The sequence below is a fragment of the Balaenoptera physalus genome, assembly GCF_965194825.1.
Source record: "Balaenoptera physalus genome assembly, chromosome: 14".
Taxonomy (NCBI): Eukaryota; Metazoa; Chordata; class Mammalia; order Artiodactyla; family Balaenopteridae; genus Balaenoptera; species Balaenoptera physalus.
Window position 1 is genome coordinate 70,782,973 of NC_138893.1, and position 19,464 is coordinate 70,802,436.

Below are 19,464 nucleotides of genomic sequence, written 5' to 3' on the forward strand. Positions count from 1 at the left end.
AGCCCCTTGATAGAACAGTGCGTGGTCCTGAAGCATTTTAATCTTGTCTTCAGGCTGGGACCACTTGCGGAATTCTAATTCTAATTCTGATGATTTTTTAGAAATATTTTTTACAAGCTCATATAACATCTCATTAAGCAAAACCAGAATTTAAATTGTGTGCATTCCATGATCCCACTGATGTGAAAATATTTTTGCTTGTGGACTACTACTTTGAATTATTTGTTTTATCGATGTGAAAATATTTTTGCTTGTGGACTACTACTTTGAATTATTTGTTTTATCTGCATTATAATATTTTTTAAATTAAAAAAATGAAACCATTTGGCTACCCAACCTTCTTTCCTGAAATTCTCTCCTTCCTACAAAGCCTTCCTTGGCCAAACCCGCATTTGGATGTGCGGTCTGTTCTCCAAGTCACCCTCAGGCCCTTCCATGTTTCCCTTACCTAGGAGCTGAGCAAACCTGAGCATGTCACAATAAGGCCAGACAGAAGAGATGTTATTAGATGAGCCCGTCCAAGCCTCATGGTTACATGTGGGGAAGGCTGAGGCCCAGGATGGTTCTGGAGTTGACTGGGTCTACACACTCATTTCCTAGTGTGGTTCCTGACTGCCCAGGCTGGGACCCCACAGTCCGTGGGGCTGTGCTTCTGAACCCAGGTGGCTGTGCTCAGGGATAAAACATCTCTACACCAAATGGGAGTCTGAAGTTGAAGAGGGCTGAGATCAGTTAAATAAGCATCAGGATGTCATTGTAAAGGCACAGCCTCACATCACTACGGGACTATCCTGATGCGGATGGAGGTGATGGAGCAAAAGGCCCATGTAAGACCCCTACCATTTCACCAGGGGCCCTGGGGCAGAACTTGGATGCTCTCACAATGGGGCCAATATGGCATAGGCTTTGGAGCCAGACAGATGGGGTGAGATCTCGCCGCCGTCACCTGCTAATGGTGCAACTGTAGGCAAGTTATTTATTTAGCTTCTCTGAGCCTCAGTTTCCTGATCTGTATAATCCCCATACCCAGAGCTTATGAGAGGATTCAGTGAGGTAATCACACGAATAACTAACATTCGTTGAAGGCTAATCGTATTTCAGGCACTTTCAAGCACTTGGTATCTTAACTCTTTGGATCTTCACAACAACCCTACAGGGTAGATACACATATAAAGAATTATATCCTGTGTATTTATCACAGAGTCTATCACATGGGTCACAGATGGATGTCGCCTTCATCATTATCATTAACTATATCATCGCCTCCATCGACATCAGATGGTAATGGAGGGTTAAGCCATGACATCAAAGGCGTAGGGAGATGCCTGAGGACCGTTTTGCCTCTCTAGTCCTTGCTTACTCCTCACTCTCTCTCCCATCCAAGCTCATCCTGCACACACTCTTTTGAGAAAGCAAGACGAAGGCCATGGCATGCTGTACCTGTTTGGGCACCTGTCCAAAGTTGCTGACGAACCCCAGGATGGTGCTTCTGATCAGGGGGTCACTGATGCTGCTGAGGTCCATTTTGTCACCGTAGAAGTAGGGGTGGAAGGTATTAACAGCCTCCACTGCGGCTGACCCTTGCTGCTTGCACCCAAAAATGAGGTCTATCCAGTGGTGCAGGTTGGCACTGACAAAGTCACTTTCCAAAGCCTGGAACCAAAACCCAAAGAGCATGAAAAACACAGGTGTCTCATGGACTCATGGGCCCTCTGCCCAGATCAGGACGGGGCATGTGGTTCAGGACGCCAGATCAGCACAGGAAAGATGAGTGATGCCTCCCTGGGCTGGATGAGCACTAAGCAGCACACATGCAGCCCATCTGAGGACCACCTAATTCCTGCCTCCAGCTAGCGTGGCACAACAGGTCTGACTAGCCTATCCAGTCCATAAAATAACCTTGAGCAAGAAGAAACGTGGGCCAGTGTTTTGATGTCCCAGTTCACCTGAGAGATGGCACCCGTTTCTGCTGAGTAGAGCCCAGCTCCAAAGCTTGGTCCCCAGAACCCAAAGATGTTCATTTGGAATTGTCTGGGCTCCCCTTATCGATCCTCTGGGAGGACATGCACACTTACACTTGGGCTTGGGAAAATCAGGTCACCTGGGCCAGGTTAATTTTCTGAGGCACATGGCCAAAGTGGTTTTGAGAAGGCCACACGTGGGAAATGCCTCAGGAGGTGTGATGACTGCCGTTACCGAATTTCCAGAGGCAAGGATAAACCAGGGAAGAACTTTCTCCTCACCAAGGGAGAAGAACAGAGGAAAAGACACAGCTTTGTTGTTACTAGTCAGGTCTGCTGCCAATTTTTTTTTTTTTCCTTTTTTAGGTGTAATTCACATACAATAAAATTTGCCCTAAATGTACAGTTTAATGTGTCCTAAAAAATGCATGTAGTCATGTAACCAACACCATAATCAAGATATAGAATATTTACATCAACTCAAAAAGTTCTCTTCTACTCCTTTTTGCTCATCTCCTACTCCAGACTAACCCCTGATCTGCTTTCTGCTTCCATAGTTTACCTTTTCCAACAAGTCACAAAAATAGAATCCCATAGTATGTAGCTTTGGGTTTTGGCTACTTTTGCTTAGGACAATGCTTTCGAGATTCATCCTGTTGCTTCATGTACCCATAATCTGTTCCTTTTTGTTGCTAAGTAATATTCCATTGTATGGATGTATCACTTGTTTAGCCATTTACCAGTGATAGACATTTGGGTTGTTTTTTTCTTTTTGACTAGTATAAATAAAACTGATGAATATTTATGTACACATCTTTCTGTGGACAATTTCCATTTCTCTTGGGTAAACACCTACAAGTGGAATTGCTGGGCAATATGGCAAAAGCATCTTCAACTTCATAAGAAACTACCAAGCTCTTTTCCAAAGTGGCTATACCATTTTTTCCCCACCAGCTATGCATGATGAGTTCTGGTTGCTCCACATCCTTGCTTAACTCTTGGTTTTAGCAGTACTTTAAATTTTAGCCATTCTTGTGAATGTGTAGTAACATCTCGTGGTTTTAGTGTATGTTTCCCTGATGACTAATGATGTTGAACATATTGTCATGTGTTTATGCTAACCCAGGTATTTGATCCAGGATACATGTCCCCAGATGGTCTCTGGCCTCTACCCACATCAGCCTTTCTGCGTAATAAGTCAAGTCCTCCCCAGTCCTGGCAAATCTTTTGGCCAGTGGGAGCCCCTTGGAGCCTCCAGCCCCCTGACCTATACTGGGCAACATGGCCCAGGGCTTGGCCCTGTGTGTAGAGTTGGCTAAGGGCACTGACTTGCCCTCCATCCAACAAGAATCTGAATTTGCTTCCCCCATGAGTCCCACAACAAATTGGCACAAAGGCAAAGCCTAATGGAGCTCTTAAAAGAGCCCAGAACCCAAGCCTTCTCCTGCCAACCCAGGGCATGGGGCCCAGTTGCTTCTCTGGGCCCTCCAGACATAAGAGCCTCAGAAGTGCTTATCACAGCCATCCACTCGGGCAGAAAGCCTCAGTGAACACTGAGGGCACCCTGAGGTCCTCATTCAGGATACCAGGGACCCTGCCATGACCCCACTCAACTCACTTGTCTATGCAGGCTGATGAATTTCCGTGGGTCCCCATCAGCCCAGGGAGGGAGTTGCACGTCCCCCAGTGCTGTCCCGTCCTGCATGCAGCCTGAATGGGGTGAGAAAGAGCAAGGCTTTGGATAAATGGGAGCCCAAACTGGGCTAGGAATCAAGGGGTGTAAACACTGTGCTGTCTAGTACTCCGATTCTTGCATAGGCCACACTGCTTCCTGCCTCCTCTGTGGGGAGTGACCTCACCCTTTCTGCCTGGAATACTCCTACCGGGATTCTAAGCCCTCCACCCCTTCAGGCTTCCATAAGACCCTACCTGCTTCCAGGTAGTGCCCGCGCATAAAATGATTGTTGTGTCATCATCGTCTGTGCGTCTTCCTCCCCTCTACTCTATGCCTTTTCATCCAGGTGCTTTTTATACAGTGCTAAATAAGGAGGTAATAGCAGTAACAATGAAAGCTATCGTACTATGAGCACCTACCGCTATGCCAGGGCACTATGCTAGGTGCTTGGCACGCGTTGTCTTATTGACTCTTCATTCAACTCTATAATTTATGCATTTTCTCTCCACTTTAAAGTTAAGATAGGAGGTTTTCGGAGGGACCTTCCCCAGACACCAAGAAGAGGAGCCCGGCTTCAAGCCCGAGTCTCTCTCCTCCCCATTAGCCACACAACCTTGAGCAAGTTGCTTAACCTCTTGGGGAGTCACTTTCCTACCCATTACCTCCCAGGCTGGTACAAGAATTAGAAAAGAAAATACACATAACATGCTTAGAATAGTTCCACGTATATGGTGGTTGCTCAGTAAACACAAGCTATAGCCTTGCTGAAACCCTCCAGAGCTCTCACGGTGCAACTGGGGTGAAAACGTCCTCTCTCTGGCCTGCAGGACTGGCCTGGCTTGGCCTGGCCCTTCTCATCATTCAGTCTCAGCTCACCTGTCACCTCCTCAGGCAGCTCCTTCCTGGGGACCACAGTAACACAGGGTCTCTAAGTCACCTCAAACCATTTTCCTACTTTCTTTCCTTATGGGACTTCTCAGCATTGAAGAGTATTTAGCTTATTTCTTTGTCTATACTTTCTATCTCCTACCCCTGTCCCCACACAGAATATAAACACCTTCAGGGCAATCTGCCCCAGGACACCCAACTAAATCCTCAGTGTCTAAAAAGTGCCTGAATGCAGTAGGTGCTTAATAGCCACTTGGTTTCCTGAGTTCCCTGAGGACACGTGGTCCCTGGTGTGCAGGTCATTTCTGCTGCTGAGCACCTCCCGTTCGGCAGAGAGCCAGCCTTCACCTCCAAGGAGGGCTGGTGCCCTCCCTCCAGCGGCCCCCTCACCTCAGGTCGGCTGGGACCCCTCCTCTCAGCTTCCACCGTCCCTGATTTGCTCCTTTCATGGACCTCATCACATCTTGTGGGAACTGCCCTTTACATTTGTCAGGTTCTCATCCCTGATGCACGTGAAGCACCTGAGAATCTGAACACTGCCGAGGCGGCCAAGTTCCACGGGCTCAGGCTCGACAGGCCTGGGCCCGGGCATGTTTTGAATGCTCCACTGGTATTCTGTCTGCAGACCACTGCACAGGAGGTGGGTGCTTGAGTCAGGGGCTGGATCTCCTCACTTGTGCTCCCCTGGGCCCGCACCTGGTCTGGCTCAAGGTGCAGGCCCACGTGTGCTGTCTGGAGGAAGAAGGAGGGCCCTGAGGAAGGGGAGCTCTGGGGCACCAGGTGTCTGCTGGCACTGGGTCACAAGTGCCCTCCTCAGGGGTGGGAGAGTCCATCCCGCACCTCTGGGTGGGGAGGGCCATGCCCTGCTGGGGGCTCTGACCACACACCCCCTCTGCAAGTCACCCTGATGTTTACAGTGGAGGCTCCCAAGGTACACGTAGTCACCAGGGGGCCTGCCCACTGGGGCTTCCTGAAATTTTTGTCCCTCCTCTAAAGCAATAGGTAAAAAAGCATGGCTCACCCTGGAGTGGGGCCTGGAGGGCAGGAAAGAGAAGGAACCACCAAGGGTGCCCATACAACTGCCCACGGACACGCTAGCAGTCTGTGCGGGGAGATGCAGGATCTCTGGGTCCTGCTCACAGGGTCCAGGCTAACCCATCTGTGGGACTTGGAGGAAAATGGGGCGGAGAGGGGCCGGGGCTCGCCTGAGGTACACAGCAGGGCAGTGCCAGGCCTGGCTATCAGTGAGGGCTCCTGCCCCCTGGTCGCCGTCCCACTGCAGACTGAGGCCTGGGGACCCTCGGCAGGAGGTCGTGGGTAGGACCGTGGCTTGGTGGTCCTACAGCCCTGGGGCTGCGTCCTTCCTCAGCTCCCACCTCCTTGTCAGGTGCCGCCACCCAGTGGAGGCCTCACGGCAATCTGCCCACCGTATCAGTCTGGTGAGGGCCTGTGTGTTTAGCTGCTCGGCAAAGACACTGATGTCATGACCCACGAGCTGCCCGGCCCCTGCAGCCTCTCCCCGGCTCCACTCACCAAACTCCAGGGCGTTGCAGTTGATCAGAAACTCGGGCAGGTAGAAGAACTCCGGGGTCAGCTCCCTGACATCACTCATGTTCTCTCTGGAGGCTGACTCCCATGCTTTCTTCATGCTGTGGAACATTCTATCTGCCACATCAAAGCTTCCACCCTAAGCAGAAAAGGGGCGACATGATCAGCTGCATGCGGTGAGAACTCGGGGTGCACAGGCGTCACTAGTGTGGGCTCCCTTCGTCCACTCTGTCCCCGAGGCACGGGTTTCGCCGTTAGAACCTTTCGTTCACCCACGCACACACGTGTGTGAGTCAGTCCATGCATGCGTGTGATGATTTCTTCAGGCATCTATTCCCTCAACCGCTCTCTGGAACCCTACAACAGGAGCTTCCACGGAGGATGCATGATCCACTGTGATAAAGGGAGCAATGTTTTCCCAGTTTGAAAATTGGAGTTCAGACCAGAGACAGGAAACCACAGTCATGCATCTGACCATCTCCCACATTTGCCGAGGGTCAGCTCTGAATCAGGCATAAAGACAGGATACAAAGGACCAGCTACAGGACGAGGAGTGGGTCAGACATTCTACGTGTGGGAAAATTTCCTGGAGAAGTCGACCCCTGGTGAATCTGCAAGCCTAGTGACAGAGAAAACGTCAATGTTCTGAGCACAGGGCAAGACCTTGCAAGGAAAGCAGGTCAGGTCAGGGCCCTGGTGGCATATAACACAGCAGCCTTGACAAGCGAGAACAGGTCTGAGGATGGAGAACTGGAGGCATATGGTGCTGCATGCAGCACCCACCAAGGCCAGCCTCGTTTCCAAGGCCCATTTCCACAGGTGGCTCGATGCAGTCCTGAGCTTGGCAACTAGGATTGGACCAATTTAGACTTAAGGCAAATTCTTTCCTTGGACTCTCTGCCTCTCATCTGAATTGTCAAATCTCTTCAGTTGACGCTACCCTTATTCATCAGGTGATCTTGAGGGTTGGGAGGAGGCAGAGAGGTGCCGGTTGGAGAACTGAAGACGCTGTGGGCAGAGGGACTTCAGAAAAGAGTTTCTGAAACTGGGATATGGGTCTGTCTGCTTAAGATTAGGGACGCCCAAGGGACACCTCTTCCCTGGAATTCAATAGTTCACTTGTCCCCATAGAAACTGGGCCTTTTTTGTACAGCCAGAACTTGCCTTCTTTCTGCCACCCTCTGCAGAGTGCACATGTGGCCCCAAGAAAAAAGGCGGAGAACCCTGAATGCCAGCGCCCTCCTCTGCCCCACCAGCTCCCTTCAATCTTCAGGGGGCCGAGATTTCCCATCGGCAGCGGTGGATGAAGGGTAAAGAATACGCTAGCACTTTACACACGCAGAGATGCTCTCTCTTTGTCCTCACAGAAGGTGCATCAGGAAGGAATTGGTATTTCCATTTTTCAGGCCAGAAAACTGAGGCTTCTCAAAATTTATTAATTTTTCCAAAAGAAATGAATGGCAGAGCTGGGGTCAAAACCCATGGATGCAACTCAAAAGGGCATGCTTTGCCCTTATGCCAGTTACCGGGGGGAATCCTGGACCTGGGGCATATGATCTACTATGTGTGGCCAAGGGGACTCAGCTCTTTCTGAGAAGGAAGAACCTGCCACACACCTGAGGGAGGCCACACCGGGGCATCCTGGCAGGCTGGTCAATTTTCTGAGTCAGATGTGAGGATCTAGTGAAACCCATGAGTCATTCCCTGCACAGGGTCAGGGACACCAAGAAACCCAGTAACCCCTGGGTTTGCAACCAAACACAGTGCTTGGTCAGCTTAAAGATGTGGCTTTTCTCCAAGATGGCTTTGCTCTTGGTTAAAATTAGGGGATGACGCCCACCATCAGATTCAAATTGAAATGGAAACAAAATGAGGGGGGAGTGATTCTAAATAAATCTGCCCCTAACAAGTCGCTCATTGAAATGTATTAGGAGCTCTGCATATTTAATCTGCAGCCCGCGCCTTACATCTGCGGGAGATTGATGCCTTCTCGTCGTCCCATTTTCCTTTTGCAGCTTTTATGAGTGCTGATGGTAATCTCCTGAGAAACAATATGATTTGGTAATAAAAAGATTACCTGTATTAAATAAAAATAACATATACATAGGAAATATTGTTAGTGCTACAAATCTGGTTAAAGATATTACCACAAAGAAAAATGTTATTTTTTTCACAGCTGTCTAATACATTTTAGCAAAAGTAATATCTTTAAAACTTAAGCCTGTATTATTTATAAAGGAAGCAATAACTGATTTTCCTATTTCCTATATTAATAAATGTATTTGCATACATTTGTTTCAAAATTAATGGGTTTGCTCACTTCTGCAATACAAAAGAAATGCCAAATTCCCTGGAAGGAAAAGCGGAGCTGCTTTGTAACTCGTAAGTCTGTGGGTTGACACAAACTCTGGTGGCTGCCATCAAGAAATCCCACCAGGACTTGATTCTCAGGAAGGGAAGGAAGGAGGAAAGGAAGAGATGATAGAAGAAAGAAAGGGAGAGAAGGAGTGAGGCAGAGAAGCACAATCAGGGTTTACAGAGTATCTCCATAAGGAAAGTCTGAAACAAAATAAAGCAACAACAAAACTAGGTCTAGAGGTTGTATGGAAACGAAGTGACCAGAGAGAATTACTGGGCCAAGATCTGCTCCTAAATCGATTCCGCCGATACTCTCGAATATCAAGAATAATGAATCCTACATGTATCCAAACAGACCGAAAAAAGTAATAGCAAGGCCACTATTATCAACAAAGGGGCTACCTCTTACTGGCAGAAGACTTTTCCCAGGTGACATTAAAGCCAAAAGACAAGGCAGCTAAGTCTGGCGGTTTCTGAAGCAAAAGGTAACAGTCTTCGGATTTTACGCCCAGCTGACATCACTCGTATGTAAAGACACCAGAAAGATATTCTGAATATTGAAGGGCTCATAAATAATATAATCCTAGATATCTTTCCTCAAAATCCTTTAAGAGGTGTTCAATTTTACTAAGAGGTGAATCAAAATTAAAAGCAAAATAATGAGGGAAGAAGTGGTCAACAAGGACTGTTGCTGAACATTGATTGACAGGAGTTAAAATCAGAGTAAAGTTCATGGATTACGGTGCATCAATTAAAACTGGTAACACCTGAAAGGAGTTTCTATATTGAAGGTGTTATTCCTTTTGCACGAGGACACAGAGTCTATGTGCACCTGTGTTCCTGGATAGGCATTTCAGTGGTAACACGCTTAAACCCTCTCCAACAGGGGAGGGAAACTATGTTGAAAAAAAATTCAGTTCTTGACCCACACCCACAGGAAGCCCAGTAACTGCATGTGCTCCAGGACTCTTAACACAGATGTTTTGATAACATGTGCTAGAAAGTCTGTTCTTCCTTCAGTGGGACTGACCCAAATCAACCCACCACCACACCTAAATAATGCGATTGGTTTTATGAGCAGTCTGATGACCCCTTCTCATATCCTTTCCAGTAATTTAAAAGTATCCCACGTAAATAATTCACTTACAGGGCCCTGTCAGTACATCAGCTGACCTAAGCGGCTGTCGCTTGTCCATCAAAGAGGCAGCGTGCAGGGCGAGCAGAGAGCATCGTAGCTTTAAAACCAAGAGGACTTGGGAGGGCATTTCAGCGCCACTTGCAGCGTGAACTCCGGGAAGTCTCTTAGTCCCTTTAATGTCCCATGCCCTCCTCTGCAAACCTTGGCTGACTGTTGTGGGTGTGAACACTGTAATGTGTGTGAGAGTGTGTGCATGTGAGTGAGACAGTGTGGGTGAGCGTGTGTGTGATGTCTCAGCTGGAGCCAGGCACACGGGAAGAGGTACCGAATGAGCCCGGCTGCTGCCTCCCTCCCCTTCGCAGACCAGGACCTCAGGAGCGACCCTAGGCTTGGGCCCTGATCTCAGCATGCATGGGGAAGGAAACTATGGGCTCAAAAGAAGAAAATGAAGGATGTGGAAGTTATTAGAAGTAGAAGGGAGGTACGAGGGGAAGTGAGGAGGGGCGGGGTCCTGGGACGGGGCAGGAGGGAAGTAGCGTGCGGGTCGTCAGGGCAGTTTTGAGGCAACACCACCACCAAGGAAGTAAAGGGGCCAGTGCGGGCTTCCCGGGCTCGGGCGTCCCCCTCAGCGAGCTGCCGGTCCGACGTGGATTTGGGAAGCTGATGCACCAGTTCAGCTGCCTTGTCTGTCTTGCTCTCTCTCCACTGAGGGCAGGCTGACCCAAGTAGCCGTTGGCTTTCCTTGCTGTAGGATGCGGCCTTGGAGAAAGGCGCTGCCTATGCTGCCGGGAGGAGCGTGCACACCTACGGAGCGCACGGCCACAGCAAACAGTTCTCACGCTGGATCTCAGCGCTGTCTCAGCCCTCATCACCCACTGAGTCAGGGGTCAGAGGAGGAGGAACGGAGGCTCGGGTGTTCACCACCACCAGTGAGAAAGTTCTAGTGCCAGGACTTTGTGCCAGGTCTGCCAACTCTGTCATGTGCCTTTTCGAACGCTCCCCCTTGAGTCAGTGTAATAACAGTTACACCTTTATTACGGACACAACTCCACGCAGGGCTGGCACCCACAGAGCCCCTAGGTGGATGGCCTGTGGTGGGCCAAGTGCTGCCCACGGCCCTTGCTTCTCTCTGCAGTTGGCATATGTCTTACACAAAACCAGCTGTCTCACCTCAAATGGTGCAGAAAACCCTTCCCCACTGCTGGTAACAGCTGACTTCACACGGGCTGTGACTTAACACAGCACTTGATTTCAGTTTCTTATTCAATACAGCAGCAGCGGCACTGTGCCCTCGCTGGGGCGCTGGCTGCCTTGCTCTGCCCCGCCTAGGCTGGGTCCCAGCTCAGGCCCGAGAGCAACTGGTGCTCTTACCAGGGTGGAAACAGGGGCCTGGGCCCTGGCCCCAGCCTGGTGTGGCTTCCAGTTGCTCAACTGACTGAGGGCTCACAGACACCGGCTCCCAGTAGGCGAGATTCCTGAGAATCACAGCGTCCTGGGAGGCAAGCCCCCAGCTCGGCAGACAATGGTCTCACACCCCTAGGGATGGGAATAACAGAGCACATAACCGACTTGTGCCCGGGTCACACTGCCTGCATGTGCCACCTGCTCAGGTCGCACTGTCTGTATGCCACATTTTCTGGATTGTAAGAGGCTATCATTGTAATAACAGATTTGAGGCAGAAAAACAAACACAGCAACAGTAGAGGTAGACATCAATTCTATGACCAGCCTTATAAGATTTAAATGTGAAGAGAATAAAGGAAACCTTATACCTAGGAATTGGAATATGTCACACTGCAGTTCTTAGGCTGTCCACGCCCCTCTGCACCGTGCCCTGTGGACAGGCCACAGCCCAAAGAAGGCTGTGCCCGCGTTGAGACCACACGGGGTGAACTCACAGGCACCACCTCTCCACACCAAAGCCATCCCAGCTGAGCCGTGGAGTGAGCATGTCACTCTGGCTTAGTCACATAATAGCCAAGAGGCAGAGTTTGTTTAATACAGAACGGAAGAGCATGCACTTCCTTATGCTGACTCTTATAGGCACACCAGCTCTGGAAATACTGGACATTCGCACGTCCCTGCTCTCAGATAAGTGAGAAAGGCCTCGCTGCCTGGCTTCTGCACCTCTCCACCTTTCCTATTCTTCTCCACTCCATGATCCACGCTGGGGTTGGGGGCTGGAAGTCTTGGGCTGCTGAGAATGTAGTGAGGCTCCTTTCCTTGTCACCACACAGGGGTGAAGCAAAGGTCTCTTGAGAAGAAAACGAGTCTGCCTCCCAGGAGGCAGAGTGGGATGGAGGGAAAAGCCTGACTCCAGGAAGATGCCAGAATGTTCCTAAGGAGGTCTGCACAGGCCCCAGGACTCCCAAAGGGGAGGCAAGCACATTCCTCCCAGATGTAACTGTTGTACACATTCCCCTGAGACTAAAATTCATCTTCTATGCTAAGGTAAAAGCAGAAGATGGTTGGTTCTTCTGCTCATTCCAAAGGCCTGGACCAGTTGTGACCCACTAGAAGAGGCAGTTAGAAGTAGGAAGGCAAAACCATTTCAGAAGCATCGTGGAGATTTCAACTCGGATGAGCCAATGTGCCACTGATAGATTTGAACCCAGAAAAACCAGGAGTCGCATCAGACTTCAGCAAGGGAGTCAAAAGAACTCAAGCTAATATGACTGCATTTGTGCCACAGAAAAGAAGATAAAAGTGCCTTTGACCATCTCACACTGGTTTAAACTATCTCAAACCAATTTGGGCTGGTCACCATTGGACCAACCTCGCTAAGATAAGCTCCGACCCGTTGTGACTAGCTTCAAAGTGGCCTTAACCCAATAGGTTTGCAGCACACCTGTTTCATCTGGCTCATGCCATTTGGAATGCTTTGAGGCAGTCCAGACTGTCTTGAATTACTTTAAACCAAAGAGGAGCAGCTTGCACCAGTTCAAGCCTGCTCAGAAGAGATCTGGCTGATGGCAGGAGGAAGGAGGGAAGAACAATGATTGATCACCTTCGCGGCATCAGCCCTGAGCTAGGGGCTTTACCCACATTTCCTCCTTTAATTTCAATGGCCCAGTGAGATGTGTATAATTAACCCTCATTTCCAGAGTAAAATAACGTGCAGAATATTTGGTGTCTATTAAGTGGTAGAGCTGGGATGTAAATCTCACAGTTCGCGGTTTCTATTTCAGTCTGCCTCCTCGTTCGTAACAGAGAGGACCCTTAGTAACAGGTAGAGATGGGGCTATAATTCCTGAGACTGAGGGGGCAAGGGAAAACTTTTAAAGCACCCGGAACTCCCTGGATGGGAAGCCGTCACGGGAGGCATCACCATCATCGTCAGCGGGATTGTCACTCCTTGTGGACTGATGAGGAACAGCTGGACGGGATTCCTGGCATGGGGTACAGCTCAGGGGCCGTTTGTTCTCCAAACCAAACTCACTTAAAATGCTTGTTGCCTGAGAAAGGCTCCGGGGAAGCACACTTGTTATTTTTGAGTGAATTTCCAGGGACAGGGGTTACAGAATGTCTAGATGATCCATGCCTTCAAGGAGAGAGAGGACTGCGCCAAGAATCAGAAGACGGGAGGGATTTTGCTCCTAATTGGAGACAGCACCTTGACCTTGCCTACCCGTTCCTGCCCAGGGCTCAGGAGATGGCTTCAGTGCTGACCCAGAATGGCCTTTGGTGTTGGGGTCAAGGTCATCTGAGTGACCATAAGGAGTGACCTTGCTGGTGAAGTCAGACCAAAATACACAATTCCTGGGACACTCATGTTCTTCCTTTGGTGACGCTTGGCTGTCAGAGTGAGTCCCTGCAAGTTCAGCAGCCTGTTCACCCACTGTGGTCATGCCTTCCTCTCCGTAGGAACCTTGCAAGGCCTCAATCAAGACAGGCCCTAAACTTGGGCCCCGTGCTGTGCTCGCTTTGGAGTTGGCTGAGCCAGCTGTCTGCAGCTGGGCTACCCAATGGCTCTCCCTAGTCAAAACCTGTGCCCCTGAATAACCTTGAAGCAAGATCCCAGTGATAGAGTCAGGGGAGAAGAGAGAAAAAAACTTATCAGCCTCCCAGGAGGGACTCTGTCCCAGCAATCCCATGTGCCTTGGACAGCACCATCCACTCAGGGTCAGACTCGCCTACTTTCGCCTTGTATTGGGCTGCCAGACAAAACACAGGATGCCCAGGTAAATTTGAATTTCAGATAAACAACAAATAACTTTTTAATATAAATCATTGTTTATCTGAAATTCAAATTTACCTCGGCATCCTGTATTTTTATTTGTGAAATCTGGCAACCCTAAGCTGGCATGATGGTCAGTTAGTTTATGGGTAGGCAAATTGGTTAGTTTCTTTCTCTAGTTTAGCTGTTCACTTCAGTATTAAAATATTGTTTGTACTTTTAAGCCTTCAGGCTTTTACTTAGCATAGCTTTACGCATTCTGATGTCACAAGTGGTATTCTTTTCATTCTTCCTTCTTTGTGTTTATTTTTCTAGGCTTGGACCACCTACCTTCAAGGAAGTCATCAAGCTTCCTGTTTTTCCTTTTCCACTAAAACCTATTTATGTTAAGTATTTTTTTTCCTCATATCTCATTCCTTGTTTTTTAGAGTCTTTTTGCAAGACTGTTGGGCAGACATGCAGGTATATCTGTGAAGAGCAGCTTGCCTCGGCTGGATGGCCCAGAATCCTGGAGCCAGGGTCAAGTGGGAATCGCTGGCTCAAGACTGGATTTCTAGCAGGGGGGTCCCTGCCTCGTCCAAGCCTAGCTCTTAATCTTCGGGAGATAGCTTTGTGTGTGTGCGCGCGTGCGTGTGTGTGTGTGCGTGTGTGTGTGTAGGGGAGCGGGCAAGCTCACCTGCAGAGAGCAGAAGGCCTGGGTGAAGGGAGGCATCCGGACCAGGTAGGAGGCAACAATGATGGCCGAGGAGTAGTGAGTGCAGTAGTGGCACTGGACGGTCATGTCTCCTGCAATGAAAAGGACATGCCTGGGGTGGCGTCCCCACCTGTGGGGCAGGCGGGAGACACGCAGGCTATCTCGAGAACAGCCACCACGAGCCCTGCTTAAGAGAGCTCCTGCAGGCACTGGAGCCTGGGTGTTCTGCACACAAATGTCAGTATAATTTGGCCAAGAGCCAAATTTTCACCAGGGTGAAAAGCACATTCAAGACCCTCAGTTGCACTGGCCAAGCCCCCAGGGGTCTGCCCTCAGGAAGGCGGCAGAGCCAGGCTATGAGGAGGCTGTGCTGAGGATCCACGAGAGGCGGAGCTCTGCCCTCCTGACTCAGGGCACCTAGAGAGCCCTCAGGTGCCTACAGCCCCATCAGCAGCACGCCCTCCTGTCCTCTTTTCGAATAAAAGTCCCTGTGTGAGAAAGGGGGGCTTGTTAATGCAGGGACACCCCCGGATGAGTGAGAACTCAGGTATCCTCCTTCCCAGAGGGGCCTGGATGGCAGAGGCATAAACTTCCCCGTTTTGCCCCATCCAGGGTATGATGGAGCTGGAATGCTGAGGCAGAGACAGTGCTCTGGCCGGGCCCTTCCAGCAGAGAATAATCGCGATGCTGCTACTCGTGGACTTCGTGCATGCTGTGTGTCCTCCGTCACACCCTCCCTGAGTCCACACAGCCACCCTATGAGTCAGAGCTATTCATTATCCCGTTTCCCAAATGAAGAAGCCAGAGCGAGTCGGAGACTTGCCTCCATCGTTAGTGAGTGGCAGAGCTGGCTGGTGGCGTGGTCAGCAGAGGCCTGCACCAGCTCCTCCAGACGTCGGCTCGGCCATCTCGCCGCAGTCCCGCACCCAGCCCTAAGCCCTCCCGCTGCTGTGGGAGTTCTCTCAATCAGAGGTGTTTGGGAGGTTGCTGGATGTCCTTGTGCAAGGGCCCAAACTCAACGTGTGACTCCAATGCACACCCAGGTTAGCATGGGAGAGAATGGTACTAAAGTGGGCCCTGCCTGGGACACAGCTGGGGAGAGCTGATACTCCTCCGGCCTGCCTCTCTGGAAAGGATCCAGCAGTGCCTGGTGGAGCCCGAGGAACAGCACCTGGGGTCAGGTGGGGCAACTGAGATGGGTCATATAGGTTGAACTTTAGCCTCAGGAGGAGATAAGCAGGGCAAGGAGGGCCTGCCCACCCCTCCCACCTCCTCCCATCTCCCCCAACAAGTCTGAGTGCCAGCCCTGCATATAGTGGGGATCCTGGGCAGGGGCCAGGGGCCTCCAGGGTGGTGCGGGATGCAGAGGAGCTCCTCAGCCTGCTGAGAACCTGCTCACCAACGGCAGGGCCTCGGGGCCGAGTGAGCCTTCCGAAATGTGCCGCCTCTGGTTCTTGAGGTAAGTTTTCATGGTTCGTGGCTGGATGTTCCTTATTGTAGTAGTGCTACGTTTATTTCAAAGTGTTTGAGAAAACCAATATAGCGGGCATCAAATATATGATAGAAAATTTTCTCTTTAAAATACATCTATTGAAGTTTAAGAAGTGAATAGACCTAAAGAAAAACAGTAAGGCACTAAGAGGACAGCTGGCATGCGAAGGTGGCAAAAAAGTGTAAAGGGGACGTGCAGATGAACAGCATTTGCGAACTAGGTTCTAGAGCCTGACAAATGCAGGATCTGCCATTTAGAGGCCGTAACCCTGAGTGAGTTGCTTAAACTGAGTTCCAATTTCCTTCTCTTTAAAAAGGACCATTGTGTGTATGAACGCAGGCTGGCCTGCACCTGGCATACAGAAAGTGCTGAATGGATGTCACTTCCTTGCCTTTGCCTGCCTCTGGGAATGGAGGTGTTAGCTCTTAGCACCATAGTTCTCAGTCCTGATTTCATGTTGGAATCACCCAGGCTGCACCCCACCATGGACTTATTCAAATCAGAATTTCTAGAGGTGAGGCCTAGACAGCAGTATTTTTAACGAGCTCCCCAGGTGATTCTCACATGCAGCCAGGGTGCAGACCACTGAATTCGAGAGCTCTCTATCCAAATGTAATTGTCTATAGGCTAGATGACACCCAAATCATTATAAACTCTCACTTCAAGGCATTCAGATGAAGAGCATTGCAGAAAAAAATCAAGCTGGGATCTACCCACCTTCAGTCTTCTCAACTTCTTTAAACCTCTGAATGAATTTCAGCTTCCTTTCCTTGGTCTGAGCCCCCATGGGCTTCGAAAGATCCCGGAAAGTCTTGGGATTCATCAAGTTCAATGTCTAGAAGGCAGATGTGCAACTGGAGTTAACTCCCCTGGACCCTCTTGTGCCCCAGAGAGACTGCCGGAGCCACGCTCTTTAGTTTTATGGTTCTCTTTATTGGTTCACTGCCGTTTGGTCTGACCCCCTCCTCCGGTGATTAGCAGGCCTGGTAGGGTTTTATGGCCCCACAACCAGTGATCCACAAAGACTTAATAAGGGAGAGATAGAAAATGAGAGGAGGGGAAGATTGAGTTCACACTGAACTGTTCCAAGTTGACCCAAATCAGAACATAGCCACCAGTTACCCAAGAGACTTTCAAAAGAATTCCTGTTGTCAATGGACACTTGGCTCCTGCCCTCACAGAGCAGTTTGCTTCCATAGTTCAGGGTTCTTGCTTAGAATCACACTGATTTTCTAGGAATTTAGAAGTCATCCGTTTGGGGAGGAAATGAGAGCAAGGGCCTCGTGTTTCTGAAGGCGCACTCCCTTCCGGGTGATGAAAGCAGTAATGGTGACCCTTCCCCTACCCTTGGAATACACAACAGTGGAGCCCTGAAGAGTTTTCAGGGTTGGGTGTCCTTGGGGTTTGCATGTCTTTATAGAAGGACGTGTTTCTTTACACCCTTTTTCCTTTTCACTAGCAGTGAATCACCACAGTTCTCCTGGGAGGCAGGGTCTGCCACCATCCCTCACCTGCCACAGCCAGGCGCGGAAGGGAGTGAAGCGGGCACTCCTGAGTCCCCCGTGAGTCATGGCACTGTGGAGACCCACACTCAGCTACAGCTGACTTTGCCAGGGCAGAATGGGGCTTCATAGTTGCCAGATCTCTGGATTCACCAAAAGATACTGGAAAACCAGCTTTTTAGGAGAAATCTCCCAATTTTTGAACACTGTTAAGTAATCAAAATTTTAATACAGGGTATGGGTTAAATAAAAGGGGCTGATGACCCACCACTTAGCAACATGTGAGTTGAAGCTGGGATTGGCAAGTTTCGTTTTTGAAATACCTGGGCCTCAGACGATCACTAGTGCAATAAGAAGCAACATATGGCTGGTGAGAAAAGGTTTGCTGTGTTAAGTGTCTTAAGCGTGGATGGGAGCTCACAAAAAACTGAGGTCCCTTTCCCAAATTCTGGGGGTCAGCCATCTAAACAGCTCGAGGCAGGACTGGCTAGGCTGATCTGAACCAGGACCCAGACACCTTCTGCCCTGTACATACACAGCCCAGCACACCTCCTGGTGGCCAGATCCTAGGTGGTCAGGACACTGCTCCATAGCCTGCTCGTCCCCCAGTGACGTCACCTCGGTCCAGCTGTACCAGCTTTCCTGCTCCTCCCTCCCCTGCCTGCTGAGGTTCTGGGACAGAGGTCAGAACAGCCGATGATCTGGTGCTGCCACTGACCTCCCTTATGGCTACATGTCCCGGTCTAGATCCGGGGTGATGTCCACATACCATCATCTCAGTTACTGAAGTCAGGTTACGGGGGAGGAGCTTGTCCTCGTTGGGTCTGTGTATCTCTGTGTCTCTCTTGCTCTCTCCTCTTCTCTCTCACCCTCCCTCCCTCTCTCTCTCTCTACATGTTGGCTCTAGAAACACATTTCATGGCCCTCTTCAGTTGATGGACCAGTGTTGGTCCACGGCAGTATCTCAGCAGATGAGTATCTCTTGCCTTCATGGTAGCGAGTGAGCCAGGAAGCCCTCGGGGGCGCATGTTAACTACTGTCCTCGTCGTGTGGATCACCCCCCAAGTGGGGCTGGGACAGGAAACCAGGCAGCCAGACTCCAAAGGCCTCTTCCCAGGTGAGGGGCTGAGCCCAGGGCAGCCCTCAGACCCAGGTGGACTGAAGCGTGTCGCAGAGGCTCTGCGTGACTTCGGGTGCCCTGGTCGTCAGGGTCAGGAAGCCACAGGACACTGCACAGCACCCACGTGAACACGTACCTGCGAGGTGTAGTCAGCCAGGACCCAGGGAAACACTGGGTACTGCATGTAGTCGTTGTAGGTCCTCCCAGCCAGGGTGTTGAGGTGCATGAGATACTCGAAATTGCTCACGTCCCTTTTCTGCAGAAGAGTCAAAGAGGGGATAAACCCAACACAGTTGGCCTCCTCCTGAGGGCCACGGGGGTCTAACTCCCAGGCTTGCACAGGAAACCCTCATCATGTGGGTGGGAGCAGGCAGCGTGCACCTGCGCCGTTCCCCGTGCACCTTGTGCTTGGAACTGGCCCGACTTGGGGAGGCCACGCTAATTCCAATATGAGCTGAAGCAAACATGGTCAGGAAGCAAAGTCAGCCAGAAAAAAAGAAAAAAAAAATACAACTCAGCAGTCCAAGCGAAGGCTAAAGCATTCTTTTGTGTCAACTGTTGGGTGATACTCAAAAGCTGATTAAAATAATAGCACAAATGCTGGGTGAACTTACTGCTGACCTCTTTAGGATTGAAAACATAAGCTGAGGGGACTTTGCAGTCACCGGGAAAGAGGCCCTCACCAGCAGTCTGAATGATCTGTCTTCCTCTGGGACTTCAGGAACTCTCTTTCTCCTGACCGTGCGTGTTTGGATAACGCTCACTCTTAGGGCCCTCTGCTTAAAGATGTCACAGGTGGAGACAGGGACTGCATTTGGGAAAAATTCATCAAGACCAATGGGTGAACGAGCAGCCAGTGCAGCCATCATCTCTGATGGGACCTGCATGCTGCGGTCTCTCCTTTCCTTGGC

General features: G+C 50.1%; 1 protein-coding gene across 1 annotated transcript in view; it reads right to left on the reverse strand.

The window, feature by feature from the left end:
* The window catches only part of WDFY4 (WDFY family member 4), a 277,765-nt gene that overhangs the window by 18,955 nt on the left and 239,346 nt on the right, over window positions 1-19,464 (reverse strand). Inside the window, exons 49-54 of the mRNA XM_082425453.1 lie at window positions 18,690-18,809; window positions 16,649-16,766; window positions 14,422-14,531; window positions 6,058-6,211; window positions 3,580-3,671; window positions 1,441-1,653 (exon numbers count right to left, since the gene is read on the reverse strand). Of these exons, the coding sequence (XP_082281579.1) occupies window positions 1,441-1,653; window positions 3,580-3,671; window positions 6,058-6,211; window positions 14,422-14,531; window positions 16,649-16,766; window positions 18,690-18,809 (807 nt within the window). The remainder of the gene's footprint in view (window positions 1-1,440; window positions 1,654-3,579; window positions 3,672-6,057; window positions 6,212-14,421; window positions 14,532-16,648; window positions 16,767-18,689; window positions 18,810-19,464) is intronic.